Below are 21,265 nucleotides of genomic sequence, written 5' to 3' on the forward strand. Positions count from 1 at the left end.
GGTAAATTTTGGTCCATGTGGCTGTGTTTTTCTACAGATCTGTTAACACAATACACTACATATCTTTATATTATGTTCATAGGTATACCAGTGTAAGATAGGTGTGTTCAGATGGGTGAAAATAATAAGAAAGAAGCGTTCTTTACATGTGATAATAGAAATCTTGCATGTGCGCTTGCTGCATATTTATCAAATTTTCATTTTGAATTTGCACAAAAACCTGATGTGATAGGGGAAAACTGACTTCAGTTCCGGAATTAGTATGCCTGAAATATAAAAGATCACTATGTAAAATTCATGCAATGATCAGTATGTTTGAGTTCACAGGTCAGTGTTATGTATGCTGTCATTACTGCAAAGAGTAAGAATAACAAGTCATGAAGGCAAGGAGAATCGATGCTAAAAATTAAATTTGTATCCTTGTCACAAGGTGACTATGCTTTTTTTGTACGTGCCCCTAATGGAGATGAGCTGTGTGTACCTTTTTAATCACTGACCAGCCTTGTTGTCAAACTTAAATTTCTGGCAGTACCTGGAATTGAACCATAGTCTGTGGAATCAGCTACCAATAGTGCTAACCATTACACTATGGAAGTATGTAGATAGGATGAATACTGAAACTGCCTAACAGGGAAGACCTCTTGCATTAGCTGTCGAATAAGATGGTGGAACAAGGAGACAGCTATCTTTTCGGACCTTTCTCTTGTTACTTAAAGAATTTCGCCGGTTGAGTGGCTCAGTCTGTAAAGGTGCTGGCCTTCTGACCCCAGCTTGGCAGGTTCGATCCTGGTGGCTCAGTCTGGTGGTATTTTAAGGTGCTTAAATACATCAGCCTCGTGTGTAGATTTACTGGCATGTAAAAGAACACTTGCGGGACAAAATTCCGTCATGTGGAGGGAAAAAGCATGCAATGTTTGAGCTTCCTAGCTTGTTGTGAAACCAAAAACATCCTTGGATAGACCCACAGGTGGACAGAAAGTGTGATGATGGATTTTATACAGGGTGATTTATATGAACTGGATGGTTTTCAAAACTACTCCCATCTCTGTCTGGTAGCTGATAGGAAGATGATCCAAATGTGAAGAAACTGTGAGAGATTCATTTACCATCACATCTTCCTGTAGAGACAGCTGTGTATATCACCCCGTGCTTCTGGGAGTTCTCTGCAATATTTTCCTCATCTATTCCATTGATTTCAGTCATGATGTTGGTCTTCAAATGTTCAGTTGTTTTCCTGGTCGAGTTTGATGCACTTTATCTTTTAGATAACCTGACAGGAAATAATCTGGTGTCGTTAAATCCAATGATTGTGGTGGCCTCAACTTCTTAGAGATCTCTGTCCTCAAAGAAGCTGCTGATCAGAGTGAAAGACTCGGTTGACGTGTTGCCGAAAATAATCCTGAGTTAGCTCTTTGTCTAGTTGCTTTACAAATTGCAGGAAATTTTTTTTTTTACTTGACTCTGTTCATAGTATCCAAGAAGAATGGAACCACCATTTTGTTTGTAAGACTGCAAACCAAACTCTGACATTTTGTGGGTACAGGGTTCTTTCATGAATACCATGTGGGTTGTGTGTGGCCCAAATACGGCTATTTTGAGAATTCATGTAACCAGTCGGATGGAACAAGGCCCGATCTGTAGACCACTTGATGTTCAGAAATCCCAGTAGATGTACAGTAAAATCGAAGAACCATGTTTTGTAATGGACTCTTTTTGATGTAAATAATTATGTCTTATGGCTGGGGGTCAACTTAAACTTGACTCGACAAAATGTGTGACGGAAGTGGATGGTTAGACAATGTTACCTAGCAACCGTACAGGCTATTTCTTACGGCTGGTTGCCATCTGAAATTAACAGCTGTTGATGGATGAACATGACCAGAAGATATATTTATGATCATTTGATTTTTACAAAGGGAAATGTGGTTTCCTTTTTCTTATCCAGCTCCTGCAACTCGTGAATGGCAGTAATGTTGTATGGCCTCATTTTATTTACCATGGTCACTCTTTGATACTTGGAATACAAATACCTTACCTCCTGAGTCAGATGACTTAACAATTTCTTAGGAGATCGAAGCACACAAGCCTAAACATCTGCCACCTCTGCCAAACCAGATGTGCTATGCTTGCCAGACTCGTTCAACAAAGACCCTTTTGTTTCCAACTTTCTCACAATAGTCAGTATCTTGTCTGCCTTAGCAGGATGATGCACACCATACTCTCTCCTGAACGCCCTTTGCATGCCTACGATGGACTTTGTAATCCAATCATTTTTCATGAGAAACATGCACTGAAGCAATGTGTACTGCATCTTGAATGAATGTATGGTAAAACAAACAAACAAGCAAGCAAGCATACAAGAAGCAAAATTGAGGCTTAACAAAGTATAACTTGCGTATTGTTGGGGCACATGTTCGTGATTCTCCCAGAGATTCTTCAGGTTTGAAAGCAATCTCACCTTCCTGTCTGCTATCAAACAGAAATGGGGTTGGGTCATTTTGAAAACCACCTGGTTTATGTAAATCACCCTGTGTGTGTGGTACATATATTTACATAATGACTGTTTATTTACAAAACTTTTCAAGAATATTGCATCTTTTCCTTTAATTTTGTTAAGTTTATTTTTTCCATACGGGAATGATTGAAGATATTATTAATATTGTTTTTGTTTTATTATACAGGCCAGCAGAATTGCAGTTTTACACTAGTATTGCCTCAGTGATTGTCCAGATCCCGGCATCACTCTTCCTTGTGGATTTATCTGGTATCCAGAAGACGACTGACTTCCCTCTTTTCTGTGCATTTATTCTTAATGGTATCTTCTTCCATTTCCAAAGCATCACAGCCTATGTGTTAATGGACTACATAAGCCCAGTAACTCACAGGTAAGTATAGTACAATCACCACAGTCTATATTTTAGATATTGAATTCCAAAGTATCCCTAAATACCAAAATGGAATGTTAAAAAAAGAAATAGCATAAATTTGCATTAAAATATATGTATATTAAAGGTATCTTAAACCAAATGCTGGATATTTTTCACTAATCAGCCTTGCCTTTTCTACATCTTGTTGTAACGTGAATCATCTAACTCCTGTAAGTAAAACAGCATGGAAGTAATTTCAATATTAATTTGGCATATCAATTTTCAATGTTGTAATAATTGCAACATTTGGAAATAATCATTCCCTGTTTAAATTTTTTGCTTCAAATGAAATCCTTCCAGAGATCATGTAATAAAATATTTTACAAAATTTCATGAGGAAATGAAATTAATCACCCGAGCAGAGGTTCTTAAACTCTCGTAAGACTGTTCCTCTCACTCATGACTAAACGTTTAATGTACCCCATGATAAAATGTTTCCTATTGATGATAACTTGAAACAAGCCAAAATATGTACTGACCAATTGTAACTCATCACGAATAATACAAGTACTGATTAGGTTGACCTTAATTAACATTTTATTTTGTAACTGATAACTGTCAATACGAATCACACTGAAATTTTGGTATTTTGCTTTACGTTGCACCGACACAGATAGGTCTTATGGTGACGATGGGGCGGATAAGGCCTAGGAATAGGAAGGAAGCAGCCGTGGCCTTAATTATGGTACAGCTCCAGCATTTGCCTGGTGTGAAAATGGGAAACCACGGAAAACCATCTTCAGGGCTGCCGACAGTTCACTTACCTTGCATATAATTTGATACCCCTGTTTACTTTCAAGCATCAGTTTCATTTTTAAAAATTTCATTTCATTTTATCTCTTACTACTGAAAAGATGTTTAAGACATAATGGATGAACTAATGATGATTCAAATTGAGAATGGTCAGTAAAAATGTAGTCGAAAGAAGGTGAAATTCCAAAAAAGAAAGCCGTTAAGACTTAGAAAAGGATAAAAAAGGACTAATGTAAAAAATACCAAGGAAAGGCACAAAAGGATGAATAAAACTCACCATTTTCTGGCCTACGGTGACCCAGAATGAACATGTATTATATTGGGTGTTGGGCCTCATCGTTGGACTCGCAAAAAAAAAAAAAAAAAAAAAAATATTCGTCAACTTCTGAGCCCTACTAACCAGATTCTTCATCATCATGAAGTGACTTCAGTTGTACTCTCTGCAGTTTGTGTTAACATTAACTGGGTATTTGTTGAAAAAATGCTACATCAGAGGAGGCAGATTATGCCATCTGTAAAAAGCTGCTTGTTAATTTTGAAATATGATGAATTCTCCAGTCTTTCAAACATGTAAGTAGGTACTGTTGTGTAAAATCTGCATGAATATTATTTTCTTTTTCCATGGTGGCTAGACTCAAGAAGCTCTAATATTGTGCTGAATTAGTGCATATGAGCAAGCCACTACCACCTCTGATTCAAAACTTCTGTACAGTACCAAACATAGTAATATATTCTGCTATATTTGCAGTGGAACAGGAATAATCATTTGCAAGAACTTTCTTTTTCTCTCTTGCTTTTCGTATGTTTATCTGTTCTTACTACGTAGGTGGTTTGAAAAGTTCTCGGAATGTACTAGAATTAAGTACCTTACCTCAGTGGAACTGCTTTTATTTTTCAACATAGTCTCCCTGTAGACTAATGCATTTGGTCCAGCGATGTTCCAATGCCTTGATCCCATCTCGAAAATGAGATTCCTCCAGACCTGCAAAATACCTCTCCAATTCAGCTGTCAGTTCTTCCCTTGTAGAAAATCTCCGTCCACTGAGGAAAATTTTCAGCTTGGGGAATAGATGAAAGTCTGATGGTGCCAAATCAGGTGAATAAGGTGGATGTGGCAACAATTCGTACCCCAGTTCATGAAGTTTTGCCATGGCAATAACACTTGTGTGCGGCAGAGTGTTGTCCTGAAGAAAGATGACCTTTTTCCGTGCCAAACCAGGCCTTGTTTCGCGTATCTTTTCATGTAGTTGGTCTAGGAGGTTTGCATAGTATTGCCCCATAATTGTTTGGCCAGTAGGAAGATAATCTATCAGCAGAATGCCTTTTGTTTCCCAGAAAACTGAGGCCATGACCTTTCTAGCCGAACACACTGCCTTTGCTTTCTTTGGTGGTGGTGAATCAGCACGTTTCCACTGCTTTGACTGCTGTTTTGTCTCTGGGGTATAGTAGTGGACCCAAGTTTCATCTGTAGTCACAAACCGGCGCAAAAAATCTTGTTGGTTGCACTGAAAATGGGCCAGACTTTGTTCGGACATTTCCAATCTGGTGCGTTTATTGTCTAATGTCAAGAGCCGCGTCACCCATCTTGCAGATAATTTTTTCATACCAAATTCTTCGGTTAAAATATAATATACCCGTTCAGAAGACATCCCTACAGCTTCAGCAATCTCCCGCACTTTCAGTCGACGATCCTCCATGACCATTTTATGCACTTTTGCGATAAATTCTGGGGTTGTAACACTTTTTGTCCGTCCACTACGCGGATCATCATCCAAGCTCTCCCGACCAAATTTAAACTTGCTGGTCCACTTGGCAACAGTTGAAAATGAAGGAGCAGAGTCCCCCAGTGTGTTCTGAAAGTCGGCATGAATTTCCTTTGCTTTCATACCTTTCTTTACAAAGTATTTAATCACTGCTCGAATCTCAGTTTTTTCCATTGTCACAAATCACTACGCGGGAACAACAACAAAGAGTCGTCACTACCACACTCCTGCAGCTAGAGCACTGACGCGCCACGTGTTCACTCACAAAGGATGTGTGATTATTGCGCGGGAACCTCGTTGCTCTAGCACTGACATCTAGTGGTGATTCCGAGAACTTTTCAAACCGTCCTCGTACATTTCACCATCAGGATGGTATGGATCTCCAAATGCTGAAATTACGAAGGATAACTTATTGAGGGCTGATAAGGAACAGATGATGTAGAAGATCTGGGATTAATGATGAGATAGCCCATCTACGAAGATGTCAGTGTGTGATGATGTGGAGTTTGTTTTTGTCACATGTCAATTTTTTTAATTTATCCTTCCTGTTGCTTTTCCTCCTCTTGTCCTTATGTTTTTGTTTATGCATTTCTGTCCTTTGCTGGTTCTCTGTTATATTCAGACATTGTAACGGGTGGACTCATCCAGTAATAAAATTCTAGCCTGTCTATGAAGATGATAGAGTGTGAAGGTTGGTTAGTTACCGTATAATCCCGAATACCACCTGCCACCGAATAAGACCCACACCCTGAATTTGAGACTGCAAAATACGGAAAAAAATCAAATAACTTACATACCTATTTAATTTTCTTCAAATATACCACAAATATAAATTCAAACAGCTTACAATTAATAAAATCATCACAAAAATCATAAAATAAAATAGGTCAAATGCTCAGATCATTCACAATGCACCGTCGTCATCTGAAGTTTCACCATAGGAACTTTCGTCGCTGGCATCTTTCCACAAATAGTCGTCCTCACTACTGTCCACTGAATTTGAAATGTCACATTTCTTAAAGGTTTTGGACACTAGATCGTTGGGAATGCATGCCCATGCGGTCTTGATCCAGCTGCATATTAGTCCCACTTCAGGCCTTTTCACTCGTCCGGTTGTTGTTAATGCGTGATCACCATCAGTCATTTATTTGGTGTACAACTGTTTCATTGCAGTTTTGAAAGGCCGGTTCACGCACACATCCAATGGCTGTAGAGTAGAAGTGAGTCCTCCAGGAATTATTGCAAGATTGGTTTTGCCTTTCCTCCTCATATCTTTTACGGCGTCAGTTGTATGTCCTTGGTAACTGCCCAACACAAACATGTTTCGTTTTTGTAACAAAGCTCCTGGGCGACGTTGCCAAATGCACTTCACCCAGTCCTCAACTAACGCACTGTCCATCCAGCCTTACTTGTGTGTTCTAACAATAACACCAGACGGCAAGTTTTCTCTCGGAAATATTTTCCTTTTCAGAACCGCATATGGAGGGAGTTTGGTTCCATCCACTAATACGCACGACATTACTGTGCATCATTGCTTTTCGTTACCGCCTGTTTTGATGGTTACACTTTTAGAACCCTTCGTATCCACTGTATATTCCAACGGCATTTCAGAATAGACAGGTATCTGGTCAGCATTCCCAGTTTGCAATAGCAAGTAAGAATTTTGCTTCCTCAAATGAATAATGTGACGTTGAAAGGCTGTTAATTTTTCTTCATACTCCCCAGGGAAATGATGTGAAATAGATGTATGTCTCCGAATGCAATATCCCTTTCTCCGATAAAAGTTCAGATCCATCCGCGGCTTGCAGTAAAACCCTGTGTACCGGGCGAGTTGGCCGAGCGCGTAGAGGCGCGCGGCTGTGAGCTTGCATCCGGTAGATAGTAGGTTCGAATCCTACTGTCGGCAGCCCTGAAGATGGTTTTCCGTGGTTTCCCATTTTCACACCAGGCAAATGCTGGGGCTGTACCTGAATTAAGGCCACGGCCGCTTCCTTCCAACTCCTAGGCCTTTCCTATCCCATCGTTGCCATAAGACCTATCTGTGTTGGTGCGACATAAAGCCCCTAGCAAAAAAAAAAAAAAAAACCTGTATTTTGAGTTCTTTTGAGATCTCTAGTGCTTTCAATTGACACATATCACTAGAAACACCATATCCTAACTCGCGTATTTCTTTCACAAATTTGTGGAGTCGTTCTTCAATTTCCGGAAACACTTCACTCCTCCTGCGGAACGCTCTGCGATCGCCGTTACTTTTTAGAAGTTTTTCCTTCTTCCGACAATCACGAATACATGATTCATCAATATCCTACTTTCTGCGAACAGTTTCCATATATTTCAGCTTCACTTACAACTTTAAGTTTCTCACGCACAGTAAATGACCGCAGATGCCATTTTGAATGCATCGCTTACTATCGAGACGGCACTTTTAAGGGACAGATATGGAACTCGAATGTGAGCGAGGTAGACTTCTGTAACCAACAGTCTTGATTCTTGCAAAGTATGATATTCCGCGAGATCAGCTGTTCGAGCACCCAGCATGCCAGCAACACTTGTGAAACAAATGACAATCAAGCATCCGCAGCAGGGCTTTTCATATTTACCACGTATGTACCCATATTCTTTGATTTACTGTATTTCATTACCTTACATTTCACGTTTACATGCCACTGTAGCTGTATTGAGAAAAAATCAATCTGGTTTTCTAGAACGCAACTAAAACACAGCAAGACCTGAATGCCTGTTTACATGTGGTATAATGAGTACGGTAACTGTATTCAAATCTATTTCAATACTTCATGTAAACGTAGTCAATATTTACGAGAATGAACGGCTTGATTGCGACCCGCACCCAAGATTTAGAACCAATATTTTGGGGGGAAAAGTGCGGGTGGTGTTCGGGATTATTCAGTAGTTAGTAATGTTTTATTTTACCTGGCAAGATTAAGGCCTGTTCCATTTAACCAAGCACTGAAATATATATATATTACATTGTATCACTTTACAATAATAGATTTAATACTAATTAAATTAATAGTAATACAAGAATGATGAGTGATAAAATTAAATTAGGATTAAGTAAATTAGATATAATAAAAGGATAAATTCTTAAAACTAATATCCTACATGTAAAAAAGAGATAGTACATAAAATTTAATAAAATTTGAAAAACAGACCTGGTAAGAATTTTAGACTAATCTTCTACCAGAACATCCATGACAATAGAATGGTCGTGAGTAGCAGCATCAAGTTTACAGATGATCCTTAATGGTGCATGAAATGTTTCCACAATACTTCCTTGAAAGTGCGAATAGCGCTTAACCTTCTGATACTTTTGGGAAGGAGGTTCCACTCACGACGGGCAATTACCGTGAATGATTTATCGTAGATGGCAGATCTGTGGGTAGGTAAAGCAAGGATGGAATTATTAGTAGATCTGGTGTTAAGACTGTGATAAGAAGATAGGTATTTGAAATATGAAGTAAGGTAAAAAATGGCTGTGAAGAATGAAAATTTTTATGCAGATGGCATAGGGTATGCACAGTGCAACAGATTTCTAGTCGGGGCCGAGATAGGTGGTTGTATGAAGAAGTTACATGGTCATAGTACCGTAGGTTACAGATGTATCTCACACATGCATTTTGACCACGTTGTAATCTACTCAATAACTTGCACCCAGCATCTCTATAAATCACGTCACAATAGTCAAAATGAGGAAAAACCAGAGCTTCTTTTTTTAGTTTTTGAGGAAATAAATATTTATACCCGCACAACATGTGAAGTGCAGAGAATGTTTTTTGGGTGATGTTCATAATACGCATTTTCCATGACATGTCATCATCAAAAGTAATGCCTAGGACTTTCACTGATGACGTGAATGGTATGTTAGTATTACATAACCTTATAGATGGGATCGCTGTTCGATCGACCTTCGCGAGTAGTTTCGGGTATCCAAGGATGATGGCTTGCGTTTTTGCTGGGTTTAACATAAGACCACATGTCAAAGACCTAGAAGTAAACATTATTAGATTCTGATTGATTTTATCTATGGCCGGAAATATTAGATCTGGAGATGTAGAATTTGTTCTTGTCGGGGGTTATATTTTTAATTTATCCTTCTTCTTGCTTTCCCTCCTATTGTTCTTATGTTTTTCTTGATGCATTTCTGTTCTACTTCGTAGCTGGTTCTCTGTTAAATTTAGACTTTGGTGTGGGTGGAATTATCTAGTATTAAAATTGCAATCTCTTTGTTTCAGTGTTGCCAACACAGCAAAACGAGCATTTCTAATCTGGTTATCGGTGCTCTTATTTGGTAATCCTGTTACCCTATTGAGTGGTCTTGGTACCTGTATAGTCATCGTTGGTGTCTTGCTATACAACAAGGCACAGGAATTCGACAGGCTTAATCAAAATAAGGTCAGTGGTAAAGGAAGTGTCTCTTAAGTAATGCTACATTTAGTTTTTCTTTCTGTTCTGTTGTATGTTGTGTTTGAGTATAGATTGTAATGTACATTCTCATTTCATCTAATTATCAAAAAAGTTATTTTAAAAATCAAACTTTCAAACTTACACTTACGTGATCTTTAGAAGGAGATTTAAAGATAATTATAGTTTTAAACTTATTGTATTTTTGTTATGGTAATATTGTGGATTGCAGAGAGCAAGAAGGTGTGGGCGTGAATGGGTGGACAGACAAAAGATCAAAGCATTTAAAACACTAAAATTTAATTTTTTTTATGAGTTTAAGTTTGATAAATAATCTGAATGAACAACAACAAATAACAGTTGAAGAGAATAGCGATGAGCTCATCAGCTCAGATAACAGGAATGACTTAAGTCAAACTTCAGGTACACAGTAATTTACAAAAAGAGCTTGTAGCTCCAAAGTTAACACTATATCAAAGATCACTTTTGCTCCACTCAGTTTACAATCTAGGGGACTGAGCTCCAAAATTTACTACAGCCGGGCCTCTCAAAGGCACAAGTATCTTATCAAGATATTACACTAGATCACTTTGAAAACAGTGTTTACTGTCATTTCTGCTCAACTGTCTGATCCTCAATTGTCTATAAATAACTAGAATTTAAACAGGGACAGTAAGTGCCTATTCTGAATGGCCTAAATGTACAGAAAGAAAATGTTTAATAAAATCGGCCATGAACAAAATGCTAGGAGGCAAAGCACTTGCACTCGTTTTGAAACCTTTTTGAAAAATCACTTAAAATCCTACATGGGCTTATGGCCCTAATTTACAGAGGCTAAGCCTATACTACAGAGGGTGACTAGGTGGAGATATATTAAGTTCCAAAATAGTGTTAAAAATTTAGAGTTTTAGAAAAACATAGTCACTCCCATACCAAGTTGAATGGGAATTAGGAGGGTGAAACTCTTTATTCCCTAAGTATCATATTTCCCGGCAGGGATTTGAAAAGAGTCCTTATTTATACTTTACCTAAAAATTTACATTTAAAAGAAGATATTGAACTTTAGAAATTTACATTAAGAATGTTGAAACCTTCCCCTCAAGTTAACTTTCTTGAGCTATCACATATTTAAGAGATGTCTGCCATTACCTTGAGCTGGTGGGCCTTCCAACAACAGGCAAGACTGCCCATGCCTCCATTAACACCGTATGCACTCTAGACTGGAGCGATGAAGAAGACAAAATGGGCTAAAAGCTCCCAACTTTTATAGCAGAGGGGAAAGTTCCAGAACTCGGTAGGCAGAATGCCTGTACACACCCCCAGTTTTAATTGGCTGCAAAAATTCAAATGCACGGAGAATGTGTACCTCCGGTACAATTTTAATAGAGGAATTATTTATGTAAGCCATTCAATTAGGATTAATATTTAATAAATCACTGATTTTTTTGACGATTCATTAAACTGATTTTTTTTTTTTTTAAATAAGCAATTACTCTCAGCACTATTGAGGAATTTTTCAAAATCACTTTTAGCATATATCATGGTCAATCAATCAATCAGTGGTCTGCATTCGGGCTGTCACCAGATGGTAAGATTCCCCATCAATTGTTCACCTAGCCTTTTCTTTTCAAAGAACTTGGAAATTTAGTCTAACATTTCTCTTGATAATTTATTCCAGTACCTTAGTCCCCATCCTATAAATTAATATTTTACCGAGCTCGATAGCTGCAGCCGCTTAAGTGCGGCTAGTATCCAGTATTCGGGAGATAGTAGGTTCGAACCTCACCGTCGGCAGCCCTGAAAATGGTTTTCCGTGGTTTCCCATTTTCACACCAGGCAAATGCTGGGGCTGTACCTTAATTAAGGCCACGGCTGCTTCCTTCCCACTCCTAGCCCTTTCCTGTCCCATCGTCGCCGTAAGACCTATCTGTTTGAAATAATATTAAGTCGGTGCGACGTAAAACAACTAGCAAAAAAAAAAATATATATTTATCCTGATTTGTTCTCTTGAATTCCAACTTTATGTTCATGTTATGATCTTTCCTACTTTCAATGTAGTTTCATTAAAAATAGTACAGTGCACCATGAAGGAGGCAGCTTACTGGATATATTCTTTTGAAAATGCATGTAGAAAATAGTCTGTGAACTTTGAAATTTTTTGAATGAAATTGTACATGTCATCCTGCACACATTGTCATAACTCACTTAAAACAACTAGCCTGAATGGTAATTTTCGGTATCACAAAAGCTGTGTTATTTCAGTGCTGTCTTGAGTATTTCATCAGCAGAAATCGAGGGACTACGATCTTAATATTTGACCCCATAAAACCATAATCATTGTTATCATCAAAGTAATTGTAGTCATCATCATAATAGGCATTTCATTCGTCAACGAATACATAGTAAATAAATACAATGCACGTATTAATTGTGTCGTCTCAGATGGCTGAACAGTCCGATTCTGGATGCACAGATTTTATTGCAGTGACAGCACACACTAGTTGTTGCAGCAGATCGTTGTGCAAGAACACCATCCCTTGCATTCGCTCGTTCTTTCCTGCAGTTTCTCCTCTCTGCTTCTAATCTTCTCCTATCTTGTTCTAGATGTTCAACTCCGTTGTATACAGTGCTATGCCATTTGGGCCTATCCTCGGCTGTAGTTTCCCAACTGACCTTATGACACCTTTTGAGATGCCCTCCATGGTTACGCTAGCCATTCTTTAGTTGGGAGTACTTGACTTTTTTTTTTTTTTTTTTTTTTTTTTTTTTTGGGGAGGCGTGTATCTGGCATACGGACGATATGGCCTGCCCAGCATAGCTGATGCCTGACTATCTTTGCCTCCATTCTTGTAGTGTGCCTGACTATCTTTGCCTCCATTCTTGTAGTGTTGGCTTCCTCCAGGATACTAATGTTCGTTTGATGATCTTGCTATTTAACTTTCAGTATTCTCCGCATGCATCGTTGATGACATTTTTCCAGGTATTTGAGGTTTCTCCTGTAAGTTGTCCAGGTCTTGCAACCATAGATAAGAGTAGGGATTAAAACAGCATTGTAAACGTAGAGTTTGGTTCTCACACTGATATCATGATTGTCAGATACTCTTCTCAGGAGACGACTGAAATCCGCACTAGCACATCTTAAATGATATTGGATTTCTGCATCTTTGTTTGCACGTGTTGAGAGGTGGCTTCCAAGGTAAGGAAAATGATTTATCTTCTGCAGAGATTGGCAATTGATTGTGATAGCCGGAGTTCTCTTATTGGAATCTGGTGCTGGCTGGTAAAAGATCTTAGTCTTATTAATATTAATTTCCAGTCCGATTCTTTCATATGCTTGAAGAAAAGCATTGAGGATTGATTCTCTGTGTTGGCTAAAATAACATTGTCATCTGTGTACTGAAACTCTGTAACTGACACTGAGGACACCTTGGTCTTAGTTCGCAGTGTGATAATTTTAAGCAGATTTCCATCAGTTCTATACAAAAGTTCTACACCTGATGGCAGTTTATCATCCATAAGGTGTAGTATAGTTCCAGCAAATATTGAGAATAATGTTGGAGCAGTTACACAACCTTTCTTGACTCCAGTAGAAATACAGAAAAGGTCTCTTTGTCTTGTATTGGAATGAACAGTAGCAAACATGCCATTGTGCAGCAGTTGAAGTATCTGTATGTATTTGTTTGGACATCCAATCAGAGTTGGAATTCTCTAACAGAATCAAACGCCTTGAAAGCCATGTACAAGGGTTGGTTTTGCTCTCTAAACTTTTCCTGCATTTGTCTTGCACTGAAAATCATATCGGTTGTATTTCTGTTTGGTCTGAAACCGCACAGTGTTTCTGGTAGACACATTTCAGTCGGTGGCAGTAGACATTGGACAATACTCTGGCAAGAAATTTTTCCCACAAAAGAGAGTAATGATATTCCTCAATAATTGTTACACAGTCTGGTCCCCTTTCTTGAAGATAGTGATGATGGAAGCATCTCGTAGATCAGCAGGAATTGTTCCTGTGTTCCATATTTTTACAATCAGCATGTGTGTATGCTGAATTAGCAAAGGACCATCCTCCTTGAAGAGCTTGGCTGGAATTCCATCTTGTCCAGGTGCCTTTTTATTCTCCAGCTGTTGAATGCTCTTCTCGATTTTTTGAATGGAATGGACTTCACCTAAGTGATCTTGAATTGGCTGTTGTGAAATATCAGCAAACACATCTCCCTTGACATGCAAGTTTCTGTTTAGAAGGTCTTGAAAATGTTCTTTCCAGCGGGAAGCTGTCGAGGCAGGGTCTTTAAGAACTTCAATACTGTCTTTGGATTTTAGACAATTAAGACCTCTGGTGGAGGGACCATAAATAGCTTTGGTAGCACTGACGAAGACACTAGTGTTGTTGGAGGCTATTAAATTCTCCATTTCCATTTATTTGTCTATCCATCAATTATTCTCGATCATCCTGCATCTCTTCTGGACTTTCGTTTTGAATTGTCAATATCTGTGTTTCTTAGGAAATGATTTTGGATCATTTTGCCAAGCATCGTAGGCCTTCCGCTTTTCATTAATTAATTCGCATATTTCTTTGTCGTTCTCGTCAAACCACTCTTGATGTTTCCTCTTATTAAAACAAACTGCCTCTTTGCCAGCTGCTATAATAACTGATTTTAATAATGACCCGTGCTGCTCAATATCTTCTGGGTATTCATTTGGAAGTTTATCAGCCAATAGTACCTGATAGACAGATTTGATACTGTTGTTCCTAAGTTGTTCAGTATTTAGTTTGTGTTTTATCGCCTTCCCCTGAATCCATCATTTTGGAGGAACCTGTATAGCCATCATAGATCAAACTAAGCGTTGGTCAAGCCAACAAACATCAGCACCGGTCATAACTTTGGTTATATGAACATCGTGCTGATCTCTGACGTGGACAGTAATGTAGTCAGTTAAGTGCACGTGCTTTGATCTGGGATGTTGCCATGTTGTTTTAAATCTATCCTTCTGGCGGAAGAGTGTATTTGTAATGACAAGGTCATATTCAGAACACTTCGTGAGTAGGAGGGATTCCATTTGCGTAGACTTTACCTACACCCTCTTTACCAATAGTTCCAAGCCACAGTGACAATTCTCTACCAACCCGAGCATTAAAGTCTCCTAGCAGAATAAATTTATTTGACTTGGGTACATTCGACAGGAGTTCATCAAGTTGGTTATAGAACACTTCCTTTTGATCATCTTCTGACTTCAACATTGGATACGCACTGATTACCGTAGGTGTTTGGTTGTTCTTGAGTTTCAGACGGAGTGTCATGAGTCTTTCATTAATTCCAGATGGAAACTCATCAAGATTGTGAATAAGCTCATTCTTTATTGCAAAACCTACTCCATGAATTCTTAATTCGCCTTCATATTTTCCTTTCCAGAAAAATGTATAGCCACCGCCATGCTCCTTGAGTTGTCCTTCTCCAGCATGCCTAGTTTCACTATTAGCAGCGATATCTACAGGGTGGCGCACGAATAGTTGACACATTTACTTTTAGAATAACAACTTTATATTTCATAGAACACTAACGAAATTTTAGACACAGGTAGCTTGGACCCTGGAAATACATTTCACTATATCACATGTTCAGTGTGGCCTCCACTGCTGCCGACAACCTCTTCGAGACGAGTACGCATGTTTCTGACGACTTTGGGGGCACAGGTCTTCATGAATTTCACTGCAGAGCTGCACAATCCGAGCACGCATTTCCATGCGACTTTGAGGTCTTGTCTGGTTTTTCTGTAGCCCAAAATCGCACATTTTTTTTATTAACTGCCCTGTTGAGATGAAAATACTGTAGGCTTCATCAGAGAGCCAAGTGTTAAACAGTACTTGATCTTTATCTTGGGTCCATAATGCGTACTGCAATCTCTTCTGCCTGTGAAGATCTGTTAGCTTGTGTAGTACAGTCATTTTGCATGGGTACAATTGAAGGTCACCGTGTAACATTCTTTGAACTGAACTGCACGATATTCCACTTTCTCTTGAAGTTCGCCCTGTTGCAGTGATGTTTTCAGGAAACCGAACTGCTGGTGCACGTGGTCGCTTTTCTTCCTTCACACTGCCTTGTTCTTCAAAGTTTCTGTATAAGTGAAGGATAGTGTTCCTTGCTGGTGTCCACCTAGTCTGAAATACAGCTCGAAATTTTATTTGTGACGCCGTAACACTTTTCGATTCGCAATAAAAGATTACTGTTTTGGCGCGCTGCTGAACGGATAGTCGGCCGTGGTTGGCCATGGCAGAAGGCTCACTGGAATTCAGACATTCGGAGACAAAGCAGCAGTGTCACCTCCACAGTTATTTCCATGAAACAGGGAAGGTGTGCATGAAATTTGAACAACATAGTATATAAGTTGCATTTTATATTTGCTTTTCAAATGTGTCAACTATTCGTGCGCCACCCTGTATGTTATATTTCTTCAACTCGCGATTTATTATTGTTGTACGTCACTCTGGTCGGTTACCTACATCAGTGTCCATCAGAGTACAAATATTCCAGGTAGCTATATTCATGTTGCAAATCTTTCTTTTGTTTCTACCGCAAAGTGATGTACTCAGTGAACGCGGTAATCCAGTCAGCTGAGAAGTTAGACTGCCTATGTTTAGGGCACCTTTTACAGCCCCCTCCCCATTCATGGTGAGCAGAGGTGATCCTCAATAGGACTGCTGAGTCACGAGTGTAGCAAGGCTGTAATCGAGTTCTCGAATGTATTATATTCAATTCTGTCCATCTTTAATCACAATCAAATTGGAAAGAGAAAAAATATCATTAACACTTCCGAAATTACGATTATTCGCGACCTCGAGCTCAGCTGGAAAACGCGCTCGCTGTACAAATCGGTACAAGTTCGAAATTATACAAACTTTTAAATGTAACTTGCGCAAATAAAATGGCTGCAGTTTTTATAACATTTTAACACAAAAACATGAAATTCCCAGTCTTTCATTAGGATGAAAACAGTAATAGACAATCTCAAAACCTCCCACGGCTTTATGTATGTAAGGTGCAACATCTGTTCTGGTCTCGATAACATAATCGTATATGGTAATACTAAACTACTAAATTTGTAATACCGTACTTACAAAGGAACAATTTTTATTCCTGTCAGAAAGCCCAGTGACTATTCACTGGCCTGAGGGAAATGGCGAAAATCTGTTCGGTGATACACTCGAAAAAAGTAAAAAAGACATAATGTAGACGTTTTGCAAATAGGAGCATTTGATGAAACTCGTTCCGTCTTCATGTAGAGCTTCACAATTAAGTATTTATTTATTTTCTACCTAGTTGATACAATGATTGCTTAAGGCAACTTTTTTTAATGGTTAAAAGTGGTACATGTTTCGTATATTATCAACATCTTCAGCCACATAACACTGTTTAGATGAAAAATATATAAATTGACAAAGTAATGCTTTAGAGGAAGTGTCCTTAAAATTAACATAAGATTAACAAAACCGGGCGAGTTGGCCGTGCGCGTAGAGGCGCTCGGCTGTGAGCTTGCATCCGGGAGATAGTAGGTTCGAATCCCACTATCGGCAGCCCTGAAAATGGTTTTCCGTGGTTTCCCATTTTCACACAAGGCAAATGCTGGGGCTGTACCTTAATTCAGGCCACGGCCGCTTCCTTCCAACTCCTAGGCCTTTCCTATCCCATCGTCGCCATAAGACCTATCTGTGTCGGTGCGACGTAAAGCCCCTAGCAAAAAAAAACGAAAAAAAAAACAAAAAAAAAACCAAAAAAAATAAAAACAAAGCTTTACTTTGTCAATTTATATATTTTTCATCTAAACAGTGTTATGTGGCTGAAGATGTTGATAATATACGAAACATGTACCACTTTTAACCATTGAAAAATTGCCTTAAGCTATCATTGTATCGACTAGGTGGAAAATAAATAAATACTTAATTGTGAATCTATTGAAGTGCGATACGGACCGTGAAGCTGATTTTATATAATTCATGTAGAGCTGTCGAAATGCGCTCTGTCTCCTTCCAATTGTTGTGGAAACTCTCTGCTTTGGGATTTCCAAGGATTCTCTAAGCAATACCACCCGAATGTGATGCTAAGATGGTCCCTTATGCAAGTTCACTGCCGATCGCTTTTCCAGTACAGTACTTTCTCAAAGTAGCGCAATGACTGGGCATTAACACCAAGATCCGTGAGTATGCCGTAGCCATCCTTTCGTGAGATACAGTTTCTTGAAAAACGCATGATCGATCGAGGATTTAGCGTTGATGGGACTGAAATTTTTGGACGGTTGATCCGGGAAATTGTTTCTCCGAGGAATGGATAATGTGGAATTTTTAAAACGTGATTTAATTAGAATGCTCATGGGACCACGTAATTTAAACGAATTTTACGGGAAAACCTAGTTTCCGGGAACGTATAATCGAGGTTCTACTGTAAAACATTGTTGTAATTAAACTGACCCAGTTTCCCGCTAGGGTTGGATATTTAAAGTTAAAAACTTCATCACAGGTCCGTATTGAACTGAGAATAACAAAAGGCAATGTAAATTGCAAAAGGTCTGCCTTTTCAACACAAAATAATTATGTTGTTCAGTGTGAATGACAACAGTTTAATTCGGTTACTCGGTACGTTGTTAGACGTCATCATCAGCCGATCTTCCATTGGGTTGCTCAGTTTAACCCAGTGACGCCTGAATTATTTTATTCTGAATTTTTATTTGTTTTTTACATTATTATGACTCTAAGTAACACAGATATACTGAAAAAAATTTAAAATGTTATTCATCACTCAGTTTTGAAAATATTTGCCGTTACCGTATGGCAATGCTAGGCGCTTCTACTACCTACTTATATTGGGTATAACTTTGATTAAAAATTTGCACTCTGAATCATCAGCAGGCTACTATTCTACATTATTATTATTATTATATATATAATTCGCTGGGGCCATCGAGGACCACGTTAAGTCTTGTTGCATTTGACACTGAACTTGGCCTTCTTTAGAGCCCAAGTTTCCCTCATTCTTTGCGAGTGGGCCTGCTCACGCTCCTCTGTCTAAGGGGCACCGTGTCTTCTCTTCGGCTGCTCGTCTCGGTTTAGCCCGTTCGTCAATATTTTCTTGCGGAAGAGATCTCTGTTAAGGGCGTCTTCAGCTGAGATATGTAGCATTTGCAGGTCGTCTTTGGTATTTCTAAACCAGGGAATTGTGGTTTTGGGGTTTGAATCAAAAAAGTGAAAGATTTCTTTAGTTAACTTTCTTCCGTCCATTCTTTTCAGATGACCGTAAAATCGTGCCCGTCTTTTTCTGATTGTGTTGGTAATTTTCTCTATTTTGCTGTAGACTTCCTTGTTGGATCTCTTTTGATGGATTCCATTTCTGTACTTTGATCCCAAGATTCCTCTCACAATTTTGCGTTCTCTTTTCTCCAGTTCTTCAAGGAGTCCTTTGTTGGGTTTCGGCTGCATATAGAACTACTGGCTTCAGAACTGTATCATAGTCACGTATCTTGGTGTTTTGGGAAAGGCATTTTTTGTTGTAGATTGTGCGGGATGTTTGGTAGGCTATTTCCAGTTTGTGTACTCGCTCCTGAAGTGCTTCTTTGTCCAGTCCATTTTTCATGATGATCTCACCCAGGTATTTGCATTTGTCTACTCGGGTGATGTCCCCGTATTTTGTATGGAGTTTTGGTGCAGCCTCTTTGATGTTAGTCATTACTTCTGTTTTCTCAAACGATATCTGCGAACCAGTTTGTTCGGCAATTTCCTTTAAAATTTCAACTTGAGCTCTAGCGGTTTCTATGTCGTTTGAGAGAACAGCAATATCATCGGCAAATGCTAAACAGTCTGTTGCGATCCCCTTGGATTTGGTTCCTATTCTCAATGGACTGTAGTTGGTTTCCTGTAATCTCACCCGCCAGGTTCTGATGATCTTTTCAAGAACACAGTTGGAGAGTATCGGGGATAGCCCATCACCTTGTCGGACTATTATTATTATTATTATTATTATTATTATTATTATTATTATTATTATTATTATTATTATTATTAAACATAATACTACTAAAACGCATTTACGATTAGAACTTTACATTTGATATATTACACACATCATTTCTTTCTGTGTTTGTAAAACCACACGGTCTAGCCAGTATGAAAAGGAACAAAACAGTTGTTGCACAATCCCACTCCACACTTAAAGCACATTGTCCTCACACTGGATTTACAGTTTTCATTAGTGCACCTTTTCCTTTTCTTTCCTTCTGTGTGCTGGACAAGGTGGTCAGTTTTATCAAGTCTTATAGAATCTGATATGCGGCCGCTAAGAGAGGTCCGTGAAGCTGCTGGTCTTCCAGCTCCTTTTGGTACATTCTGGTATCTCTGGAGATAGATTGTAGGTATTTCTCTTTTGAAATCCAGCTGAGCGATTTTTTTGTCTTCTCCCTTTATTGTATAAAATCCAGCTGTTTTGAACAGCCACATCTAGCATCCACGTGAACAAAGGCCAGTACCATTTTTTGTCTTGTATCCCAGTGCGATAGCAAGCAACATTCTGATCCATCTGGTCAGTGCCTCCCATAAAGGTGTTGTATTTGGCGACCAGCCTTGGCCTTGGAATCATACATTTCGCTTCTGCTGCTGTGAGTATCTCTTCACTTCTTTGCACCACATGAAGAGATCATTGTGACCACGCACTTATCCATCCACCGGACATAAAGAAGTCCATCATTCTTCTCTAATGCTGTCTCGTAAGTCCCACGATCTTTTTTAGAAAATATTTGCTTGTGTTCCAGAGGACATCCTTTAGGAATTTGATTTTCTCAAATTGTACCAATGGCAAAATAGCCACAATACTTGAGAAATGAGAAAAGTCATGCACTAGAAAATAAATTGTCCATGAGGGAGGTGTAGCTTAGTTCCCTTATTTCATCTGAACTTCCTCAAGCAGAACAAGTAGGGGACTTGCAGCCCTACCATATAACTTGTCATAGTCAGCATTATATTTTGGTCCTTTACCCTGGTACAACTCAAAATTCACTAAATATCCATCCTTGGTGTTCAGGCTCCAGATCTTGTACCCAAATCTAATGGGCTTACCACGAATGAATTGTTTGCACCCATGGTGGCCAAGATATTTCACCATATATTCATCAAATTGTAGGTGTTCCTCGGGTGTGAAATTATCAGTACATCTCTTCTTTAACTTTTCCATTACAGGGCTTATTTTCCATGCCTTATCATTAGGGTCAATTCTAGAGTTGTCTGCAAAGTGCAGAAACCTACTGATTTGAAGAAATCAGTCTCTTCTTATTGACCGAGAAACTGCCACATTCTTCAAGTCATCATTTGAATCCCAGAGGTGTCTTTTAGAAGGCATGTTATTGTAGCCACTGACATATAGA

The 21,265-nt window shown here is 38.8% G+C and overlaps 1 protein-coding gene across 2 annotated transcripts in view; it reads left to right on the forward strand.

Moving 5' to 3' along the window:
- The window catches only part of LOC136876521 (solute carrier family 35 member E2A), a 155,626-nt gene that overhangs the window by 55,160 nt on the left and 79,201 nt on the right, over window positions 1-21,265 (forward strand). For both annotated transcript variants that reach the window (XM_067150538.2, XM_067150539.2), the window contains exons 7-8: window positions 2,682-2,885; window positions 9,697-9,856. In XM_067150538.2, the coding sequence (XP_067006639.1) occupies window positions 2,682-2,885; window positions 9,697-9,856 (364 nt within the window). The remainder of the gene's footprint in view (window positions 1-2,681; window positions 2,886-9,696; window positions 9,857-21,265) is intronic.

Source organism: Anabrus simplex, chromosome 6 (genome assembly GCF_040414725.1).
Source record: "Anabrus simplex isolate iqAnaSimp1 chromosome 6, ASM4041472v1, whole genome shotgun sequence".
NCBI classification, from domain to species: Eukaryota; Metazoa; Arthropoda; class Insecta; order Orthoptera; family Tettigoniidae; genus Anabrus; species Anabrus simplex.